We start from the raw sequence: 20,654 nt of genomic DNA, 5'->3' as shown, positions 1-20,654 counted from the left end.
GATACCGTGTCTGCTGCAGCCTCAGCAGCGATGCGCTCCTGCCCGTGTGTGTTTAACCTCGGCATGTCAGTGACACCCGGGCGGGAGCAGCGGGGAACTGGGCTGGTGGTGGAGCCAGGGCTGGAGGACTCCCCGTGGTCACATTTTCACACCCATGCCCACATCTTCACCCCCGGGCAGGGGTGTGCCGGGCCATGAAGAGCCATGCTGGGCAGTACTGAGCCGGGCAAGGTTGTGCCAAGACGTGCTGTGCCATGAGGTGAGCCTGGCTGTGCAGAGCCGTGCTGCGCCAGGCCTGGACATGCCGTGCCGAGCCGGGCTTTGCTGTGCCATACCGTGCTGTGCCGTTCCGCCCCGTGCCGAGCGGCGCGGATGTCTGGCGGCCGCCGGCGGGCACATGGGCAGGAGGGCGGAGCCCGCGGCCTGACATCACTGCACTGCCTCACCGCTACCGGACGGCTCCGCTCGCCCTCCCGCCGCCCGCCGCCGCCGCGCAGAGGTGAGCACCGCGGGGGGACGGGCGCAGCGGGGTTCGCCTTGCCCGGGAAGGCGCAGCGGTGCCCGGCGCCGGCGCTCGAACCGGCAGCCGCGGGGCCGCGCTGGGCACGCAGTGCAAAGCGGGGGCGGCTCGGCTTGGCACGCCGCGGTTACCCCTGCCTGGGGTGACTGTTCGAGGTCTACCGGGACTCCCTCGCTGCGGAGCTCTCGGCCCCGGAGCCCCGTCCCGCTGGCACCGCCAGGACCGGGGGCCAGTTCCACCCCGCGGGCCGCTCGGCCCCTGGGCTCGGGCAGAGGGGTCCGGGCAAGCAACGGGAGCGGCTCCCGGCGCGGTCTCGGCCGTGGCCGCCGCGGTGCCAGTCTGGGGTTTGAGGCTGGGGCCAGGTCCCGGTGAGAAATTTCCGAGGGGGCCAGTGTGTCCCAAATCCGGGCGGGCAGCAGCAAGAAGCCGGTGGGACGCTCGTCCCCGGCAGGTCCGCGGGGCTGCGGTGACGGGTGGTGCTGGAAGCGCTTGCCCGTGGCTGGCGGCCACGGCCGTGCAGGTACAATACATTTCCTGGTACCGGGCACAAACCCTCCCGAAGCGAGGCGGTTTTTGCTGTTCAAAGTAGGTTCGTGATGTGCTCTGCTCTAGCGCGGTGGGGTGGTGAGGTACAGACCAGGGCACAAGTCAGATTGTGTCCCTGAGAGAGCAGTTTGCGCTTAGGTTTCACTTTTTCATTCTCAGCTCTCCAAATGCTTTGGGAAGATGAGTGGCTTCTTCCAGCGGAGGAGAAAACAGCACTGAGATATAAGAAATCTTGGGGAAAATCTTGGCCAGGGCCCACAGTCTTGCAGAGGCGAGTGGGGAGCAGCCATGTGGTTCCTGTACCGATGTAGGGGCTTGTAAAAGGCACAAGGGTAGGATGCTCTATGGGGGGACTTGAGCACTTAATTTCATGTCGTAGTAATGAAGGGTGAAAGCTGTGAAGGAATTGCAGAGGTGAGTTTGTGGTACGACCATCCCGCAGGTGATGTGACCTGGGGTGGGACTGTCCTTGTCCTGTGACCCTGCCCAGGGTGTAACCTCTGCTCGGGGGTTTGTGGGGCCTGCACCCTACTCAGCCAAGCAGAGGATGGACGGGTACCGAGGACCTCAGATCATTTCCCTCAGTATATTCTAAATAAAACCAATGCACAGAAAAATGCCTCCCATGGCAAGAAACCAAAATTGAGAGAGAGCCAGAGAGGAAGGCCATTGCCTACAGCATCAATAATCCTGTGGGCTGAGGAGATAGAGGGCTAACAAGATTTAAATACTGCATCAAGCTTAAGTTTTCCCCTTTTCTAAAATCACATTTGCTATGAAACAAATGTACAGTAATACAAGATCCCATAGTCACTGCACATATTTGATTTCCTCCATAACTGTAAAGAAGTAAATGTTGATGACTCAACAAGTCTTTGTTTAAAAGAAATACACCGAGCCTCAGGAAAACATGCTTTTTGAAAGCATTTTTGTTTGTTTCTTTGCTTTTCATTTTTGGTTTTGGTTTGGTTTACTTTTTATTGTGAGGAAGTACGCTTTGGCTGTGACCTTGTAACATCACACCCATAAATAGAAGCCGGTTTAGATTCAGGGGAAACACATTTTTTCCGATGGCGGAAGAAGCAGGCCGGCGTTCTCAAGAGGTGGGAAAGGCGCTGGCAGCTGTGGTAAGAGATGTCACATACCAAGAATTAAAACCCACTAATTTGTTATCTCAAAGTTTACCATCACTGATTAGAATTAGCTTTTTGTCAAACCCATGATGGAAGCAAATGCTAATTATTTCCAAATTTTAAGTTACTGCTTCTTTGGAGGGTAGTTTTCCCCATAGCTTTAGAGTGGATTAAGTAGCTTCCCATCTTCATCTAAGTGTAAGTGAAATGTAGCTTAACTGAAAGAATAAAACATTTTGAAAGCATGTTGGTGATGTGGGAGCTTATGTCCCATTTCCAAAAGCCCTTAGGTACTTTGGGGCCTAAATCATTTGAACATTTTGAAAATTTCTCCCAGGGTCTAAGGAGCTGAGGCAGAAATTCCTCCCATCCTTTTTTCAGGTTCTCATATTTTCCGTAACTCTCTCTAAGGCCTTGATTGTAGTAATTCTTGAGTATGTATTTCCATTTAGTCTGTATGAATACACCACTGTAGTCTGTGGGAAAAATAATCCTAAGAGCTCTCCATGGGCTGTAGGCTTCAAGAATTAGGGTCTGTCAATAGCATGTCCCCCACAAAAGTATGCTGATACCAACTACTGATCATGTGTAAGCACTAATAGATACCAATGTGCATCACTTCAGGTGCTTAGAATAAATTAACTTCTCACCGTGAGGGCGTGCTTGCCACAGGTGTGTGCGGGAGGCAGCGCTCCAGCAGAGCTGGCTTTAAAAAACACATTAAAGGCCATCAAAGGAGGATCCCAGATGGACAGAACTGACCAGGCAGGCAGCATCAGCTCCCTCTGCAGCAGCCAGCATAGCTTGGCACAGGATGGCTCTCCTGAGCGGTGGTGAAATACGTGGTATTTGTACTCCTCCAGGACACATGGGTCTCGCTAAGTCGTTGGTGACCTTGGGGGCAGGCGTGCCGTGCACACACACGCACCAGACTTCCCTCATCCTGGAGAACGTGCCGCTGAGTTGGTACCTTCTGCCGCTGCTTTATATCAAAGTGTTCTCCTTCCCAGACTCACCTCCTGCCCATGACAGCTGCTCAGCAGAGCAGGAAAATGCCCCCAGGAATATAGTGTGCTCAGGCAAAGCAAGTGCTATATTCACAAGGAAAAATGATCATCGTAGTCATTGTCCTTCCGTGGTCCTTTCCTGCTGAAGCCACCTGCTGCCTTCTCTTGCTTTTATTCCAGTACTTCCCGGGTCAGTAATACTCCCTCTGCTTCCTTTCCTGTTGGCCTCATCACCTGCTTGAAGCAGTGCAGAAAAATAGAAATGTAAAACAGATGGCCAGAAAGGCACACACACAGCAAGGGGTTAGCAGCTCGGTGTCCTTCAACAGAAGGGACTGGGTGAATTCTCCTCCCTGGGCTGACCAGCAAGAGCCCTAAGCTCTGGGGACAGGCAGGGTAAGGCAGAATGCTGTGGGGTCCCAACATCTCAGGGCAGCAAGTGGCCTTTTGGTGGAGAGCATCTCTCCCACTCATCTGGATCCCTGAACGGGGACACCTGTTCAGACAGTCACATTTGCCCATCTCTCTGGGTAGCTTCCCAGGAGCTGCTGGGAAAGGCACGCGAGGCAGAGTGTGGCCCTACACTTGCTCTCTTGCCTTTTCTGGACAGAACACCCTGTTTTTATGGCTGTGTGTATTCAGGACTGGCTCAGAGCTTCCTCTGGGCACTGTGTGCTATGCCTGGGCTCACAGGGAGGAAAGCAAGAGATCAGGAGGAGCCGGGCTGACCCTATGCCGTCAGTTGTGTCTTCTCCCCCCGCTGTGGTCCTGCGCATCCTCTGAGTCACTGGGAGAGGCAAAGTCAGAAAAGCAATAGAGTGCTGATCTTGGAGACCCTTCTAACAAGCACCGCATAGCATGAATAGCCAATGCAAATATTTTCATGCACACACAGCACAATTCCTCTGTGTCTTTCCTGGAAAGAAATAAAGAAGTTTTAAAGAGAGGAAGCCTGCCAGCTCCCTGCGGTGACTGCTGAAGTCAGGTCTCACCGTCTCTGAAGTGCTCAAGCTCCCAGCAGAATAGCACATGCTGCCTGGAGAAGAGGTGAAGAGAGTTTCCCCAGCTCATTTCAGGCAAGAGAACCTCCAGTCATGTCTGGCCAGAGGGTATTATTAGATCTGCCTGAGAAGCTTCCACCACCGGGGGTTTTGGCTGCTTCCTGCACTTCCAGGAGGGGAAGGCTCAGACATGGATGAGTCATTGTGAGATAGTCGTTAACTTGGTAAGAGCAGCAAGTGAATTAAGACCCCCCGAAAAAGCCAGATAAACCACCTAAGACTTAAGTACAGCAGCTAAAGTTGTTGTTGTAAACCACTTCTTTATGTTACTTAAGAACTGTGAGATGATAAACAGCAAAAATAACCTTCTTATTCAGGGTCACATCATGTCAGCATCAGCACTGCTCTCATCAGCATCTGCACCCCATCTTGCTTCAGGTCTGCGTTCTCTTCAGTCTTACCATAAAAAGCCTCTGGGCTTCCCACACTTTCAGATTCCCATTTTATGAAGTTTTACTACCGGGCAGGTCCTTCTCAGGCCTCTGATTATCAACACAGCAGGCACAAGAAGCAAGATCTTTTTGCAGAAGAGCACAGGAAGCTCTTCAGACAAGGACTATGCTGCAGAGAAGGGGTAGCTGCAAAGCCGCTTGCCATCAGAGACGAATTTGGGAGAGTTTGGGGTTATCTATGGCAGAACCTGTTAGTAACTGTGCTTAGAAGTACATAGTTTTGATGAAGAAAGGAGGCAAAGAGTTTTGTTTTCCGGTTCCATATCGCAGGCGAGTGATTTTTCTGCTCGGCGTTAATGTCGCCTGCTTAACCTTGGGAAGGGAAATTGTCCCTGTAAAGTGACCACAGGCTGATGTATTTCTATAGGAAAACTGTAGCCAGAATGTCTGAGTTTGCCTGGGAAAAAGAGACTGTTTTGCCCTGTTGGGAAACTCTGGTAGCCCTTTCTCCTCCTCTTTCCCATTTTGAAAGATGTTTTTGAATTTGGGTCATGGTGAAGAACATCCCATGGTCAGGGACATGCCTTTGGCTTCACCACTGGCTTCCAAAAAAACATCCTCAGTATTTGTTAATGTTTAAACCACAGTGTGTAGAGAGTGAGGAGGGTCAGTGCCTGTCAGCCCGTGTTTTCATTAGCGGGTGATGGAGTCGGGAAGCACGTACTGAGTTTGTAGGGGACACCAAAGTGGGAGGAACTGGAAATGTTTTAGAGGAGAGACTAAGAATTAAAGATTGTGACAAATTGGAGAGGTGGTCTGAAAAAAACAGAGCATGTGTTGTGTTCTGTGTGGTAGGACTAACTGACCATGTGGACACTGGGTGAGTGACCAGCCAGGCAGAGGCCATGTGGAGCCAGAGAACAGGGTGATGGGCACTGTGGCCCATGAGTCAACAATATCACGCAGTTGTGCAAAAGCAAACAGCATGCTGGGATGAAGAAAGAGAAGTGGCATATTGGGGAAGTGGCGTCTCTGATCTGGGTAGTGCATTGGAAAATGCAGTTCTGAGCATCCTCCAAAAATGAGAGCAAGGAAGAGAGGCTGAGTTGTTGGACACTCAGTAAATAGCAGCTCTGAGGAAAGAGTTGTGTTTCACTCATGCAGGAAAAACTCAAGGAAGATGTGAAACTTGTTCTCAAAATACAGAATGTATCTGCAAAAAAAAGAGGGGGCAAATTGTTTTCCATGACCTTTCAGGGTAAGAGAGGAAAGTGGTGAGGTTATTTGGATTGAGAGATAGGAGAAAGGTGGGATTTGCAGGGCGTTGTGGAGGTGGTTTTCACAGATAAACACCTGATAAATGGGATAGTCAGATAAACACCTGCCCTGGGGCAGGGAAGAGGACCTCTGAATGCAAAGTGCAGTGGGGTGGAGAGGTGGCAGAGGGACATGCAGCAGCTCCACGGGTCCCACAGTAGGTCTGGGGTCACAGCAGCCACCGGTGCCCACAGCAGGTCTGTCCCCACCATGTCGCAGGGGCAGCCCCAGCACCCAATGATGCCTGCTTGGTGCAAGACCATCTCCCCTGGGGCAGGTCCCTGTCCCACCTGCCCATCCCGGTAGTATGGGCACAGGGCAAACAGCCCCCGTTCCCCACCAGTGCTCCTTGCCTCATGTGCCACATGGGCGAAGGGGCTGAAGGATGGCAGAGCGGGGAGACTGGTTCCCCGCATTTCCTCATTCTCATGAGTTGGCTGGCCTCCCGGGTAGGTTTGCAGCATGGCTTTTCTGGCTGAAGTAATACAGATGATTGATTTATTCCCCTTGCCAGTTCCTGGTTTGCACCGAGGAGAGTTAACTCTGCTTTGGAAGGAGAAAGAAGGGAAAAAGGCAGCAAACCTGCTTCTTCCCCTGCTCTTTCCCTTGCCTGCAGAGCAGAGGGGTTATTTCCAGTCAGCCTGGGAAGGACTGAAAGGTCTGCTGGGGTTAAAGCAGCTTTGGATAAGCCCTTTTCTTAAATCTGTTCCAGTCCCAGCAGGTACATGGTGCTTGCTGTGCTCCTCTGTGGGACACTCTGGGTGTGGGAAAGAGACTTTAATGTTTTATTTTCCCTGGAAACAAAATGTCTGTAGCCAAAAAGTGAGTATTTCTGCTCACAGCAAGTGCAGAATGGAGACTTCATGCACTGAATACTCCTCTCCAGCTGGGGCTTCTCGATGGTTAAGGCAGCAGGAGGTGCCGGCAGGCACAGTGCTGAGCAGAGAGCTCTGCAAACAGAAGCTGGAGGGCTTCAGCTTCATGGTTCAAAGTTCTCTCCATGCAGATGGAAAGTCCCCTGGGGGCAGAGATCACCCCGTCCCTCCAGTATGTGTGTTTGTGGGACCATGCTCTTCAGGCAGCAGAGCCCAAAGGGACCATCCTGGTGCAGAAAACAGGACGTTCCTCTGCAATGACTTGACCAAGGGCTCTGCTACATCATTTGATTCCTCATGTGGCTCACTGGTCTTTCAACCCATGTGCTCATTAGGAGATGTAGATAATATCATGTGCTTTATCTCAAATAACTCTCAACGCAGAAGCTGAAGCACAGAGGAGGCTTTGTGATGACCTGCACCAGCTTGAATCCACAGTTGCTGGAGACTCAGTTGTGGTCGGTCTGAACAAAGCCTGACCTCAGGGGAAGACACAAAAGCAGTTGGTTTAGCCAAGGTGCTGCTGGCTCCGGCTCTGTATGTGGGGCTGAGCTCAGAGGTGAGCTTTTGTGCCAACAGGAACCAGTGCAGTTACATTGGACAGGACCATTACTTGGAGCTCCTTAGGAGATTGCTGCCATGTTCTTAGGCACAGTTTGCCTCAGAAATAATTTTATTAGAGGGATTTTTATTAGAGTTATTGTAAAACTAAGTTATATTTTATCTGATAAATCTGAATACCAAGGTAGTGAAACGAGTCTTGATTTTTTTGGCCAGAACTGAAGCCCATGCCTTCCCACCCCAGTTCCATCCTCCTTCAGGGTTTGCAACTCAAACACAGCCAGACTGCGAGTCACAGGAACCAGCCAGTCTGTCCTGTACCCGAGGAAGTGAAAGGGGCCCCAAAAGATGGTCTCATTGTTAAAGAGTCGGCCAAGGATATCTGGGCCTTCCCAGGCAAACTTGCTGGGGTCTTGTTATCGCTGATATCTGGGTTCCTCACGTCTGTGGAAAGAGGATAACAACGGAGCCGGGTCCCCGTTAGCGGTGGGGGATGATCTGCTGGGCAGATTGGCTCTGCTGTGAGCCCAGAGACACCTGAGCAGGCTCCTGTACCCCAGCTCCGTCCAGCACGGCTGTCGGGCTGCCAAACCCCAGCGAGGCTGTTCATCGTGGGCAGAGAGACAGAAAAACCTTGTTTGCCTGGCGCTGAGCCTAAGCTAACAGGCTCTGCCAAGCCTCAGGTGCAAAATATGTCGAATTATCCATGTTTTTCTTCTGTGAGAGACCCTCCCACCCCTCTGTCTGGGCAACAGAAATTTGACTGCCTTGTTTCACCCAGCTTTTGTCTGTCTGATCCCATTCTTTGGGCAGGAGTGGCCTTCTGGCCAGTTTTGGTAGGGTGCCTGGCAGAGGTGAGCTCCCTGTCTTGCTCATTGCCCATCACTGCTGTTGTCCTCCAAATAATAGCAGTAATTGCAATGCAGTCAGTGAACTGCACAAAGGAATGAGCATGCTAGAACTGGACATAGCATCCCCATGCAGTGATATAAAAGTGCCATTAACAGACTAGCTGAAGGGCAGCTTTACATTGTGTTAGATATTTTAATTAGGGAACTGCTTCCCAGCCAGGATTGAAACTAGTCTTCTTTCATTGGACTGTGCTTTAAATCATCTCGTAGCTTCCTTGATAAGAAACCGATTTCCTTGAATTGCACTTGCCATAACTCATCAGAGGTGCAGTTTCCTTATTAAGAAAGATCAATAAGTGAGGTCTATCTGAGGCTACAGCACACTAAAGATGTGTCCGAGCGCCGTGTTATTTGCTCTTGGCCTCCTCTGTCTCCAGGTGACTCCATGGCATCCCGGCCACAGCACTTTGCACTGGTGGTTTGACCTTGCCGTGAAGAATTAGCTTTCGGGGGGAGAATTTTAAGCAGGTAGCACATTGTCCATAGGTGTAGAAAAAGCAGAGTGGACATGGAAAGCTGGGGTGGCAGCAGGAGCTGTGGGTGGGTTTGTGTGCTCAGCAGAGATACAGGAGTGAAAAAACCTGTTGCCTAATCAGGCGCTCCATTTCCAGGCATCTATTAGGCAGACACCACAGCGTTTGTCTCGGTGAATTGCATTTACAGTGACAGTGGGATTTTTCTCCTCGTTTCTTGGGAGGATTTCAGTGTGTGGCAGTGACAGCAACATGACAGGGACCAAGCTGCCATTCCACCGAGGGCTGTGCAGCAGGTTGGGTCCTGCTCCAAAGCCCCACCAGTGAGAACACGACTGAAATAATCACACCAAAATCCACAGAAAACATTTTGAGGCTTCTTACTTTTCAACTATCCTGCTGACTTCAAAGGCCATTTAATTCTGTCATCCTTTTAATCAAAATAACTGGAGACAGCAAAGCTGTTTATCTGCAAACATTGCCAACAACTCTCTACATGTTCAGTGGCAGTTACAGGACAGAGAAAACACACTACAAGAAAATCTGCTTGCAGCAAAATTCACATCCCAGTAGGAGCACGGAGAGAGCTTTTGAGGTGCTTTAGATCGATTATGAAATGACTCTGCAGGTAACAACCACTTTGTCACCCTGAATGTTGATTTCTCTCCTTGGCTGAGAGCCAGAGATGCGTCTCTATTTTGGGAGAACATTTTCTGTGTGCAGGTAGCGGAAAAGGTGCAGGGGGGGGTGTAGGAAAGAAAGCTCATTAGGCTGAACAATAGTGTTGGTCCTAGAACAAATAGTTCCGGCCATGAATAAATTTAGGTGGAGCAAGAAGGTTTCTGAAGAGTAAAGCAGTGAGCTTTCGATAAAGTGTCTGATAAGGAGGAGCTATGAAAAAGAAATCTTTTCAGATAAAGCTGCTTTACTTTACACTAGGGGTTTGGCAGCATGACTGGTTGTGGGAGTAGAGGATAGGATGGTCTGTCCGTATTGCTCTCCAGCATTCCCTGAGCTCCATTTGTGAGGTTGCTCTTCACCCTAGGTGGTCTCTTCTCCCTCCTCACCGATGTGTTTCTTTTCCAAACTGACAGCCCCTGTCATCTCTCTCTCTATGAGGTTTATTCCCTTTTTTTTTTGCAGTGAATTAAGCAGAACTGCATCATACTGTTCACTATATGGATTTATACCATGGTCTAGTAGTGTTTTCTGTGTTGTTTTGTACCTTTCCCACCAATTCCTGGATGAAGCGCCCCAGTGACTGTGATATACATGGAATATACCTAGCTGACACAGCCAGCATTACCACATCAGCCTTGCGGCACAGATCTGGAACAGAAGCAGAAAATTTCAGAGTGAAATATGAGTAATTCTGAGTTTAACAGGAATCTCTTGCTCATCTAGAGCGTGAAAGAAACTCTATTTGGTATTTGGGGAGTACAAGAAAGGTGTTATTAAAGGGGAGCAGGCAGCTTGCCTGCTTTTGGCACTTGTTTTCTCCTGAGAAATCTTCATCCATGAGCACACATCTTTGGTCTCTGGGACAAGGGGCTGCTTGGTGAGAGGCAAGGAAATCAGACAGACCTCCGCCACAGAAACAGTATTGTCACTGAAGACGTGATTTTCTTGTATCCAGGACAGTGAATTACAGTTTCGAGGTCCGTCTGCTGAAGATGTTGTCCTCTTTCCATGCAGAGCAGGAGTGAGAGATGGTGGTTGCTGTGTGAGAGAGCTCCCCCAGCAACTCAGGCTCTGTTTGGTGTGTCTGCCAGGGAGCAACAAGCTGATATTTTCAGAAAAATGGGATCCCCAGATCTTTTTTTTATGAGTGGTTTTAACAAATTTACAGCTCATTGAAGTATATGTATAGTTAGGGGAGATTATGGCCATAGGTAGCACTTGGCATGTGTCAGTAGTGAATTTTGGTGCTCAGGCACTGTGAACGAGGAGACCCTTCTGCAGATTCTTCTCAATAAAGATTGACTGTCCTAAACAACCATCACCCACAAGCTCCATCTTCTCAGTGTTCACTCCCTTTCCCAGATCACTTACAATACAGATCTTCAGGGAAATCCCTTGGTAACCTATTCCCGTTATGAAGATTATTTATTCCTTCTGAGCGTTTGCTTCCCATTGGCAACTATTGATGAAGAAGTGCCCTTCCCTTTGCACCACTACTGCTCCAATCCCAGAAAAGCCTTGGGTGAAGGACATTTCCAAAAGCCTGTGGAAAACACAGCCTGCATCAAGGACCAGGTCACCCCATCAGAGTGGTCACCTTCACTTTGAAAGACCTTGACTAGCTATAAGGCAAACTGTATTCTGCTGAAAACAAGTTGTTTTCATTGCCAATATATCACGAGTCTGCTAATTTATGGTGTTTACTACAATCTCTACCAGTCTACCCAATAGAGAAGCCTGATGTCCTGGTATGTACATCCCTGGGACACCTCCGGAGCCCTTAAAAAATTCACCCTTAAGAAATTTGCCATTCCTTTGGAGCAAATTTGCCTGAGCTACCGGTGGCACAGCCCATGAGCAGCCTGGCAGTTCCCTGCATGAGTTTCTTCTGACCTCTGGGACCAGCTGGCGTGCTGCCCCTGCATTTATCGATCTTCTCAAAACCTCTCCACGGCCTCAATATCCAATCTGGTACGGAGAGCAGAGTGTTACAGGGCAAAATTCATTAACGTTTGTAAAGCTCATCAAGATCTTTCATGAGCAAATCCCATCATGTTTAAATATATTTTTAAAATGTCATGAGTAAGTTCTCATTACTTGTTGAAGAGCTGAAGCAAACAGCACTTGCCAGACCCAAATATTGGAACAGGCAAAGGCTGCAACTCTCATCATTTACCATTTTTAGGACACTTTCATTTCAGCTTAAACTCCCGGCATTGATTCTGCTCTTGCAAATCAGAAGTACCCCTTTGGCTTTCCCAAATGTGGGCTCAGGGATCCCCACAGACCCCTGGCCCTGGGCTTTTCAGAAGATGCCATGGGTGGTGTGAGAGTTGCTGGTCCTGGTCACTGTTAGGGTTGCCCTGGCAGTGCGAGGTGCCCACATAGGATCCAGGGGAGGCCACAAAAATGATCAGAGGGCTGGAACAGCCCTGCTAATGAGCATAGGCTGAGAGAGTTCAGGTTGTTCAGCCTGGAGAAGAGAAGGCTCTGGGGAGACCTTATTGCAGTATTTCAGTACTTAAAAGGAGCCTATACGAAAGATGGGGGCAAACTTTTTAGCAGGGCCTGTTGTGACAGGACAAGAGATAATGGTTTTAAACTAAAGGAGGGGAGATTTGGGCTAGGCATGAGGAAGAAATTTTTTACAATGAGGGTGATGAGAGCCTGGCCCAGGTTGCCCAGAGAGGTGGTTGATGCCCCATCCCTGGAGACATTCAAGGCCAGGCTGGACAGGGCTCTGAGCAACCTGATCTGGGTGAAGATGGCCCTGCTTGTTGCAGGGCGTTGGACTAGATGAGCTTTGAAGGTCCCTTCCAACCCAAACTGTTCTATGAGGAACAGTAAAGCATGGATGAGTGCAGCCAGGAGGTGTTAGAGCTCACAAACCTTCCTAAAACCCCCTCACCTCTGGCCCAGCGTGGTGTTTTGTCCCCCTCCAATGGTGCTTGTACGTTACTGCACACTCGCAGGTGGGTTTGGCAGATGCGTCCTGGGCTAGTGGGACCCAATGCTGTATGTCTGTCTGTAGGTGTCAGGGAATTCCCTTCTCACCCAAAAACACGTGCACTTCTGTTCAAGTGGCCTAAATGGCATTTTTCCCCATGTGGTCTGGGTCTCTGCGAGAGCTTCCCAATGAACCTGCATTTCCCTTTGTTTTTTCCTGCCAGGATGTCTGGAGGAGACATGGCAAAACCCCTCCTGGGCCACCAGAGCGTGGAGGGTGACCCCAGCATCAAGCCTGCAGCTGGCCGCACCATCGGGGTGCTGGGGAGCGGGGACTTCGCCCGGTCATTGGCCATCCGCCTGGTGTGCTCCGGGTTCAAGGTGGTGGTCGGCAGCCGCAACCCGAAGCGCAAAGCCGGCCTCTTCCCTTCTGCAGCAGAAGTCACGTTCCAGGCTGAGGCAGTGAAGAAGACAGATGTCATTTTTGTGGCGGTTTTCAGGGAGCACTACTCCACCCTCTGTGACCTGGCTGATCTGCTGGCGGGCAAGATCCTGGTGGACGTTAGTAACAACTCCGAGTTCAACCATCACAAAGAATCCAACGCTGAGTACTTGGCTTCCCTGTTCCCAGCTTGCACTGTGGTCAAGGGGTTTAATGTGGTTTCTGCGTGGACACTGCAGTCAGGTGCCAGGGATGGAAATAAGCAGGTATTGTTTTCTTCTGACAAGAGCCAAATCCCAAGCATTTCAGCAGCTGAGGTCTGGCAGCATCAACAAAACAGCCTGATGCCCCAGGAGAAGGGGTCTGAGTGCTGGCTGGGTATCCAGAGACCACCCCATAGCTTCTGCATTTTTTTTTGCTCAGAAATGAAATGCCCTCACTTACTTCATGCTTTATAGTCTTTCAAACCTCTGCCTAAGTGAGAAGTATTATTTGTCTGTTTATCTATCTAAATATAGCCAGCAAAACAAACTGGTGGTGCACACATGAAAGGAAACCTGTCCAGAGAGAAAGGTCTTTGGCAGCCATGGTAAATCCCCATCAGAAAGCCTGCCAGGAGGCATGATGCTCAGTGAAATAATGTAGGCTCCTTTTAGCACAGCATCCCTCCTGACACACTCCTTCCCAGCAGCATGGTTTCTCTTTGCCCCACGTGTATCTTTCTGTTCCTTGCAGGTTCTGATTTGCTCAAATAACCAAGAAGCCAAGCGCACTGTAGCAGAAATTGCTCAAGCCATGGGATTCACCCCTGTGGACATGGGCTGCATATCATCAGCTCGTGAGATCGAGAACATTCCCCTGCGCCTCTTGCCAGCCTGGAAAATCCCCATCTTTTTAGCTTTGGGGCTCTTTCTTTGCTTCTTCACTTACAACCTGATCCGGCAGGTCATCCACCCTTACATCAGGGAGCAGAAGAACAAGTTATACAAGATCCCAATCGAGGTGGTCAACACAACGCTGCCTTGTGTGGCCTATGTCATGCTGTCTCTCGTCTACCTGCCCGGGGTGCTGGCAGCCTGCTCGCAGCTCTACTACGGCACCAAATACAGGCGTTTTCCAGATTGGCTCGACCAGTGGCTCCAGCACCGAAAGCAGATTGGGCTCCTCAGCTTCTTCTGTGCGGCTTTGCACGCCGTGTACAGCCTCTGTCTGCCCATGCGCCGCTCCCACCGCTACCAGCTAATCGAGACGGCCGTCAAGCAGGTAATGGGGATGTTCTTCAGGTCAGCACCTGTAGTAATCTACACACATCCAGGTGTTGGGTAGAGGGCTTAACAGCTTGGCTTTTGTGGTCACTTTTCAAAGCATGTGTGGGACAGTGGGAATAAGCCATTATCTATACAGGCACTTCTTCCATAAGGGAACGGCCTTCCAGTGCTTAAAATGTGCATATAAGAAAGATAGGGACAGATTTTTAAGCAAGTCTTGTTACGACAGGAAAAGGGATAATGGTTTTAAACTAAAGGAGGAGAGATTCAGGCTAGATGTGAGAAAGAAATTTTTTACAGTGAAGGCCCAGGTTGCCCATAGAGGTGGTCGATGCCCCATCCCTGGAGACATTCAAGGCCAGGCTGGACGGGGCTCTGAGCAACCTGATCTGGGTGAAGATGGCCCTGCTTGTTGCAGGGGGTTGGACTGGATGAACTTTGAATGTTCCTTCCAACCCAAACTGTTCTATGACTCTGTGAACTGCACACCACATACCGCACTGAGGAGTGCACTGCACGCCCATCCGCACAGAGGACCAGCCGTCTCGCAGGGTGCTGCCTGTGCATTTACAGCCAGGGCTGGGGTCAAACTGCCCCACGCCATCGCTCCCCAGAAGCACAGACAAGCCTTTGAAGCCAACCTTGCCCACACCTGCTGTGTCTGAGACTAGGGCAGAGGCAGGAAAAATGCCGGGAGGGGAGAAATCCAGTGCTGGAGGGAGCAGAGTTCCCCTCAATTTTTCTCCTTAGATTTTGGGACATCCCTGTTTGCCCGTACTGATGTTCACAGTAGGTGCCCACTGAAGTAACCACGTCATAATCCAGGGGGTTTGTTTTGTAGGAGATGTGTTCTCATCACAGTGTGCTTCCAGGAGTTAAATAAAGTGATGGTGAAGAACCGGTCATAGTCTAGGAGAACAAGGAAATGGAAAAGGACTTTTGCCTTGTTGAGACTGTCGGCAGTGTTTATGCAGTGTGAGATTGCTACTTACAGGCAATTCAACCAGCTCCATAACTTGGCAATGCCATGGGAAATGTGATTCTGCCCTTCTCCTGCCCCCAGCTTCTCACTGCTCCACCCCGCTCCCTCCTGGGATGGCACAAGCCTTGTACAGCTGAACAGGGAACCTGATCAAGGAATTGTCCTGTAATCAGTCTGTTTTCTGCACTGGGATATTTCCCGACTGTTCCCAAATGCTTGTCTCCACACAGAGGAGGGAAGGGGCCGTGGGGGCAGTGGGGAGTGGGACAGCTGCTTTCGGTGATGGTGCCTGTTCAAAGCATCCATCAAACGACATGCCCAGCCTCTCGGCTCCAGCCTTGAGCAGGTCCTTCTCAATTGCCACAGTTGCACATTAATCTCGGGCGAGCATCCTGTGTTCATTTCCCCTCTACCTCCTGTTTTCTAGCAACATCTTTGTTTAGTAAATTAAGGCCATTTAATGGGCTAAAGAGGAGGGTTTTAAATGTTGTTCTTTGCCATGCAGCATAAAACCCATCTCCCCTTCCATTAGCATGAACAATTTCCCCCTTAAATGCACTTAAAATGGAGGTTATTAGGAGACTACTGCATATTCAAGCATCTGTATTTGTTTTCATGGCTTTAAACCGACTTCTAATTCTAATTACCTTTCCAAATGCAACTTTGGGGCTTGCTGCTGTGGTTATGGGCTGTGGGAGCTGAAAACATTCATCAGTTCTTCCCAGCAGGCTTGAGAGCTTGGCCAAACAGCAGTGGGATAAAATAGCATTTCCACACCTTCCAAAATGCAGGGGCAAATAACACTGGAGGTGTGAAGAGGACCCAGTGTTCATCCAGGAAAGCTGCTTCCAAATCCAAAACGAATACAGATAAAATTCAGTTCCTCTATTCCTAAGCACTCAGTTTTAACAAACCTTCGTTGTCATACCAGGCTGTGGAGAAGAAGATGAATATCTGGGTAGAGGAGGAAGTCTGGAGGATGGAGATTTATATCTCTGTTGGAATAATTGCCCTGGGCTTGCTGTCGTTACTTGCCATCACTTCACTTCCATCCATCGCAAACTCTCTCAACTGGAGGGAATTCAGTTTCATTCAGGTAAAGTTGACATTTGCCGATGCCAGAGAGTGATTTTGCAGACTCAGGCCCTCACACAGACCACGGGAGGTAGAGGCTGACCTGCTGTCCCAACGTGTCCCTGCTCCGGCACAGCCACCACAAGCCGTGCCCTGGTGTCAGGGGAACCTCTGCCAGTCCCCCCATCCCTATGCACCCCAGAGCCACGGACCCCCTGCCCAGGAGGTGACATGGAGAGCAGCGGTGGGGATGTGGTATGTCCTGGGGGTCAGATGGCTCTCAGACAGGGCTTGTCCGGGCTGCTGAGGGTGCTGCTGTCTCGAGGGGAAGGGAAGATGTGATGTGTCATGGGCATCTGCTCAAGGATTAGCAGGAGGCTTTGCAGGAGGGAGTCTTTAATGTGTTGGCTGGAGTTCTTTCTCACCCAGCATTTAGGAGCATTAGTTAGACATGCTGAAAAAAAACCAGCCTGGGCTTTGCTCATGTGACACCCCCCTGTAGAATCCTTTTCCCCATCAGCTAAAAACCTCCTGAAGTCATACAAGGTGGAAAGGCAGAAAGCCTTGGGGTCATTGGGAGAGGGCAGGGTTGTTCCCTTGCATGGGCAAGATCCCCCTTGGAGCGAGCCATGTGTCAGTCACGCATGACACATGTGGGCTGCTGGGGGGAGTTTGCAGCAGGCTGTGGAGGGCAGGTGGGCAACCCGCCGTGGAGAGGGCTGGCTGGGGAATGCAGGTCTGCCCTTGCATTTCAGGGAGAGTGAGATTCTGGAAAGTTAGCACTTAGGAAAGCACCTGGGAGGACTGTGCAGGGGAGGGTCAGGTTTGACAGAGCTTGCATGCACCCAAATACTGAATAGAGACTGGTTTGAAAAGCCATAGACTGGTCTATAAATATACCCAAGCTCAAGAAGCACAGAGAACTGGGTGGGATTTCAAAGAAAAGTCCATGTCTGATCCTAAAAAGTGAATTAGGAGTGTTAATTTTTCTTTCTCCAAGGTCATTCAGTGGCTTAGGAGCCTTCTTTCCACTTGCAGCGATATCCAAGCTTCCAAAGGCCAAATGCCTGTCATGATCTGCGTCCACAACATGGGACATTCACAAACCTCAAGCTCACGGGGTGCAGCACTCTCAGGGATGCGCTTGGAGCCAGGCTTAGGGCTAATTAACAGGGATAGCAGGGAATTAACCTTCAAGTATTCCCTGCACATTAGTGCTTACCTTGAGGCCAAATTCCCCAAATTCCACTCACCATGTCAGCGTTGTATCCATAGCCCTGAAACCTCGTGTTCCTGTGTTTCCTACATTGCTGCTGCATAGCATGTGCCAGGCTTCAAGCCAGGCTGCAGTGACCAGTGTGGCACCCCAACATGTGTAACCCCCCTTGGGACCCTGTCCCCCCATAGTCTCCACTGCGGAGCCTCCCCTGTTCATTACGTCCAGCCCTTCAAAAGGGGAGGGCAGGGTTCAGGGATGCAGAGGTGAATATCTATCATCCAGCCTCTCCTGGTGAAGCTCTTCAGCAGCATATAAATAATTCAATATTCATTAGAGCAGGAGCTTGAAGCCTGTTCCCCTGCTTCCCCCACAAGTGCCCCCGATCACCAGCCAAGCAAGTCAGTTTGTCTTTTTTTTCTCTCTCTTGCTGTGGGCTAGTGAGTAATTATTTACACTGAGTAGAAGAGCCTCACCAGGAGAGCCTTACCCCAAGAGATTGTCCCTCAGGGAGAAGGGAGACCTGGCTTTAAACCTCTCTTTCGGATCGGACAGCTGAAGCTTATTAATTCTTGCCATCACATCTCAGGGGAGGGCTGCAGCTGCTGGGACGTTGGATAAATCGATCCTGGCTTAGGCATCTCATAGCAGGCATCCCAAATGAAGGGAACTATTCCCTTGCAGCCTGGAAGGAGGCTTTGAAACTCTCTACATTTCCCCTTGGCTCCCCAGGCAGCCTGGCAGCTGTCCTGGAGGGTGCTGGCGTTATGTCATGTAATATATATGTTATCATGGCAGGTACTGCCTTGTGCTTGTAACACGACTGTCGCATCTGCCCTTTGGGAGCCCTTCCCGCGTTTTTCTAAGGGTATGTCAACGCTGGGACCAGGCAAATATGTGATGGTCAGCTCCAAAATAGCTCTTGGCTGCCCCACATGGGAACTGGCTGGCTTAGTTCCTGGAAAAATACACCTATTTCTGTCTGTGTGGGATAAGGCACGATGGTGTGACACGAGCTGATCACATGCAGGAGAGGCACGGCTGGTATTGTTGCCCTACTGTGGAAATACCATGTAAAAAGAGCAGGTTACAGATCTCTTAGAACATTAGCTTCCATTTATTTTTTTTAAGGAGGACTCTCTTAAATTATGTACTCTTCAGTAAGTTGGTGATGCCTTTCTTGAGAAAATTAAGAGCAAATACAGCTACCCAGGCTCCAGCTGTTAACATGCACATAGCATGATGTGATCTTCCCTAAATTAATGCACAGCAGCACAATGTAAATACAAGGGGTGAAGCGCGAGGCTGCTTCCTCAAATATTTGGGATGCCTAGCACTTGGCCATTTACAGTGCACCAGAGGCATCGTGGCTTCCTGTGCCTGGCAGAAGTGAAAAGACGGGGAAAATGGGGAGTGCTGCCACCCCAGCCCGATGTCTCCAAGAAAATGCAGCAATTCATTGCCATCTCAGTTGGACTGGCTGGTGTGTTTGAGAGACGTTGCACCAAATGCCATGTTTGAGAGAGGGCTGAGCCTTGGTACAAATCCAGGAGCCACTTTAGTCCCATCCTTACCTGGAGCTGCCCAGGTCTGACATTTTCTAGCAGCAGCAAGGTGGGCACCTGTATCAGTGTCATGGGATACTGCCATGCTCTTAAAATACACTTCTGTTGCCCCAAAAGGCTGAAAATCCCATTTGGATCGTTGCTAAGGCTTTAGGAAAAAAAAAACAAACCAAACAAAAAAACGCACACACACAAAAACAAAAAAACAAACAAAAAAAAAATTAAAAACCTCACAGTTAATTTTTTATAGTAGTTCCTGCACATATACAAAATTCAATTAAACAGAGTTGAACTGGATACACAGTTCCCTTATATGTCTAGTTTCGATTAACAGAAAATGTATGGGATCTTGACACTGGCTAACAGGAATGATTCATATGTAACTCAACTGACGTACAAATCAACTCTAATTGGCTGAGAAGTAAAAATGTGTATGATTGCCTTTACCTTCCCACCCTGAGAAGTCCTCCTGGAGTTTGAAGGTTGAATTGACCTGGTTTCTTCCTTAGCTCATGTATTGCAAGGTACAAAGAATCTGTCATCAGACCTTTTCTAACCCTCCTGTCGACGAAGTGCGAGCCAGAGCCGCTTCCATGGAGCTAATGACTTCATGGGATGACAGCAGCAGAAGTCAGAAACATATTTGGGTCAGGAAGGGGCTGTCGGCTTTGGGCACTGCTCAGATTTTTCTAAATGAGCCACAAGCAACCGAACCACCTTTGCTGATGCATTACAGGGAACCTCGCAGACACCAAGGTGATGAGGGAGATGTAAGAGTTACTACAAAACAGAAAACAGATGCAAAGCCTGCTTTAGGAAGATAACAGCATCTTCATACAGCCGTCTTTCAGAGGGCTTTAACACCTTACGGGGGTGGTGGTCTTACATTCCCCATGCTGTGATTGTGAAGAAAAAAATGCAACCAAACAAAAAAAAACCCCATCAAAATAAAACAAACCCTGCCACTGTGTAAAAGAAAACAAATAAGAAAAAAAACAGTTTCATAGCCAGAAACTGCACTGAGAGGATAAATGAGAACAGAGCTTCAGAACTTAGTGTGGTATCAGGGATCAGCACGTTGGCAAAGCAGCCCCTGAGGGTGCTCAGCAGGCTCTGCATTGTAATACACCGAGCAGATGTTGAGCTGTATATACTGAGCCAAGCTGCGATTTGGTTTTGGTGCACTTACAGAGCAACCTGTGCCCAGGTGACAGCTTGTCTGGCGGGTGCAGCCACGGGGCCCTGCTGTCCACAGGTCCTTCAGCCAGCATTGGGACCCCATCAGACACCCTCTGCTCTCCCCAGACAGCCCCTTGTTTGTGCTGGGAGCGGATCAGCCTGTTGCCATGGTCTGAGGAGCTGCCAGCACTGTTTCCCACCACTGACGGCTTATCTATGTGTTCTTTTGCCAATTAGCTTTTTTATTTCATGGCCCCCACTGTCTGCACATAGAGATGGGTCACAGAGCACCTGTGATGGTTCATCACCTTTTGTCCTACTAATTTGCACTGCTGCTCTCCCCTGGTGCCAACAGCAGTTGAAAGAAGAACAAACTAATTATCTCCAGCTCTGGCATCGCTGCCGCGCACAGAGCTCGGCTCGGGCTGAGTCTGGAAGCCCCCTCTGCCCAGGGCAGAAAGCGTCTGCTGCCCTTGGACATCATCCTGTCCCCTTTGCCCCTGCC

General features: G+C 49.8%; 2 protein-coding genes across 2 annotated transcripts in view; one reads left to right on the top strand and one right to left on the bottom strand.

The window, feature by feature from the left end:
• The first annotated feature begins 418 nt into the window (after positions 1–418).
• The window catches only part of STEAP3 (STEAP3 metalloreductase), a 22,455-nt gene continuing 2,219 nt past the window's right edge, over positions 419–20,654 (top strand). Inside the window, exons 1-4 of the mRNA XM_080346937.1 lie at positions 419–499; positions 12,648–13,131; positions 13,601–14,128; positions 16,047–16,211. Coding sequence (XP_080203063.1) covers positions 12,649–13,131; positions 13,601–14,128; positions 16,047–16,211 — 1,176 coding nt within the window. The 5' untranslated portion in view covers positions 419–499; position 12,648. The remainder of the gene's footprint in view (positions 500–12,647; positions 13,132–13,600; positions 14,129–16,046; positions 16,212–20,654) is intronic.
• Positions 19,011–20,654, bottom strand: part of LOC308041946 (UPF0538 protein C2orf76 homolog) — a 25,559-nt gene continuing 23,915 nt past the window's right edge. The window contains exon 6 of the mRNA XM_080346939.1: positions 19,011–19,118. Coding sequence (XP_080203065.1) covers positions 19,060–19,118 — 59 coding nt within the window. The 3' untranslated portion in view covers positions 19,011–19,059. The remainder of the gene's footprint in view (positions 19,119–20,654) is intronic.

The sequence above is a fragment of the Nesoenas mayeri genome (assembly GCF_963082525.1).
Source record: "Nesoenas mayeri genome assembly, chromosome: 6".
NCBI lineage: Eukaryota > Metazoa > Chordata > Aves > Columbiformes > Columbidae > Nesoenas > Nesoenas mayeri.
This window is presented reverse-complemented; position numbering and strand designations above follow the sequence as displayed.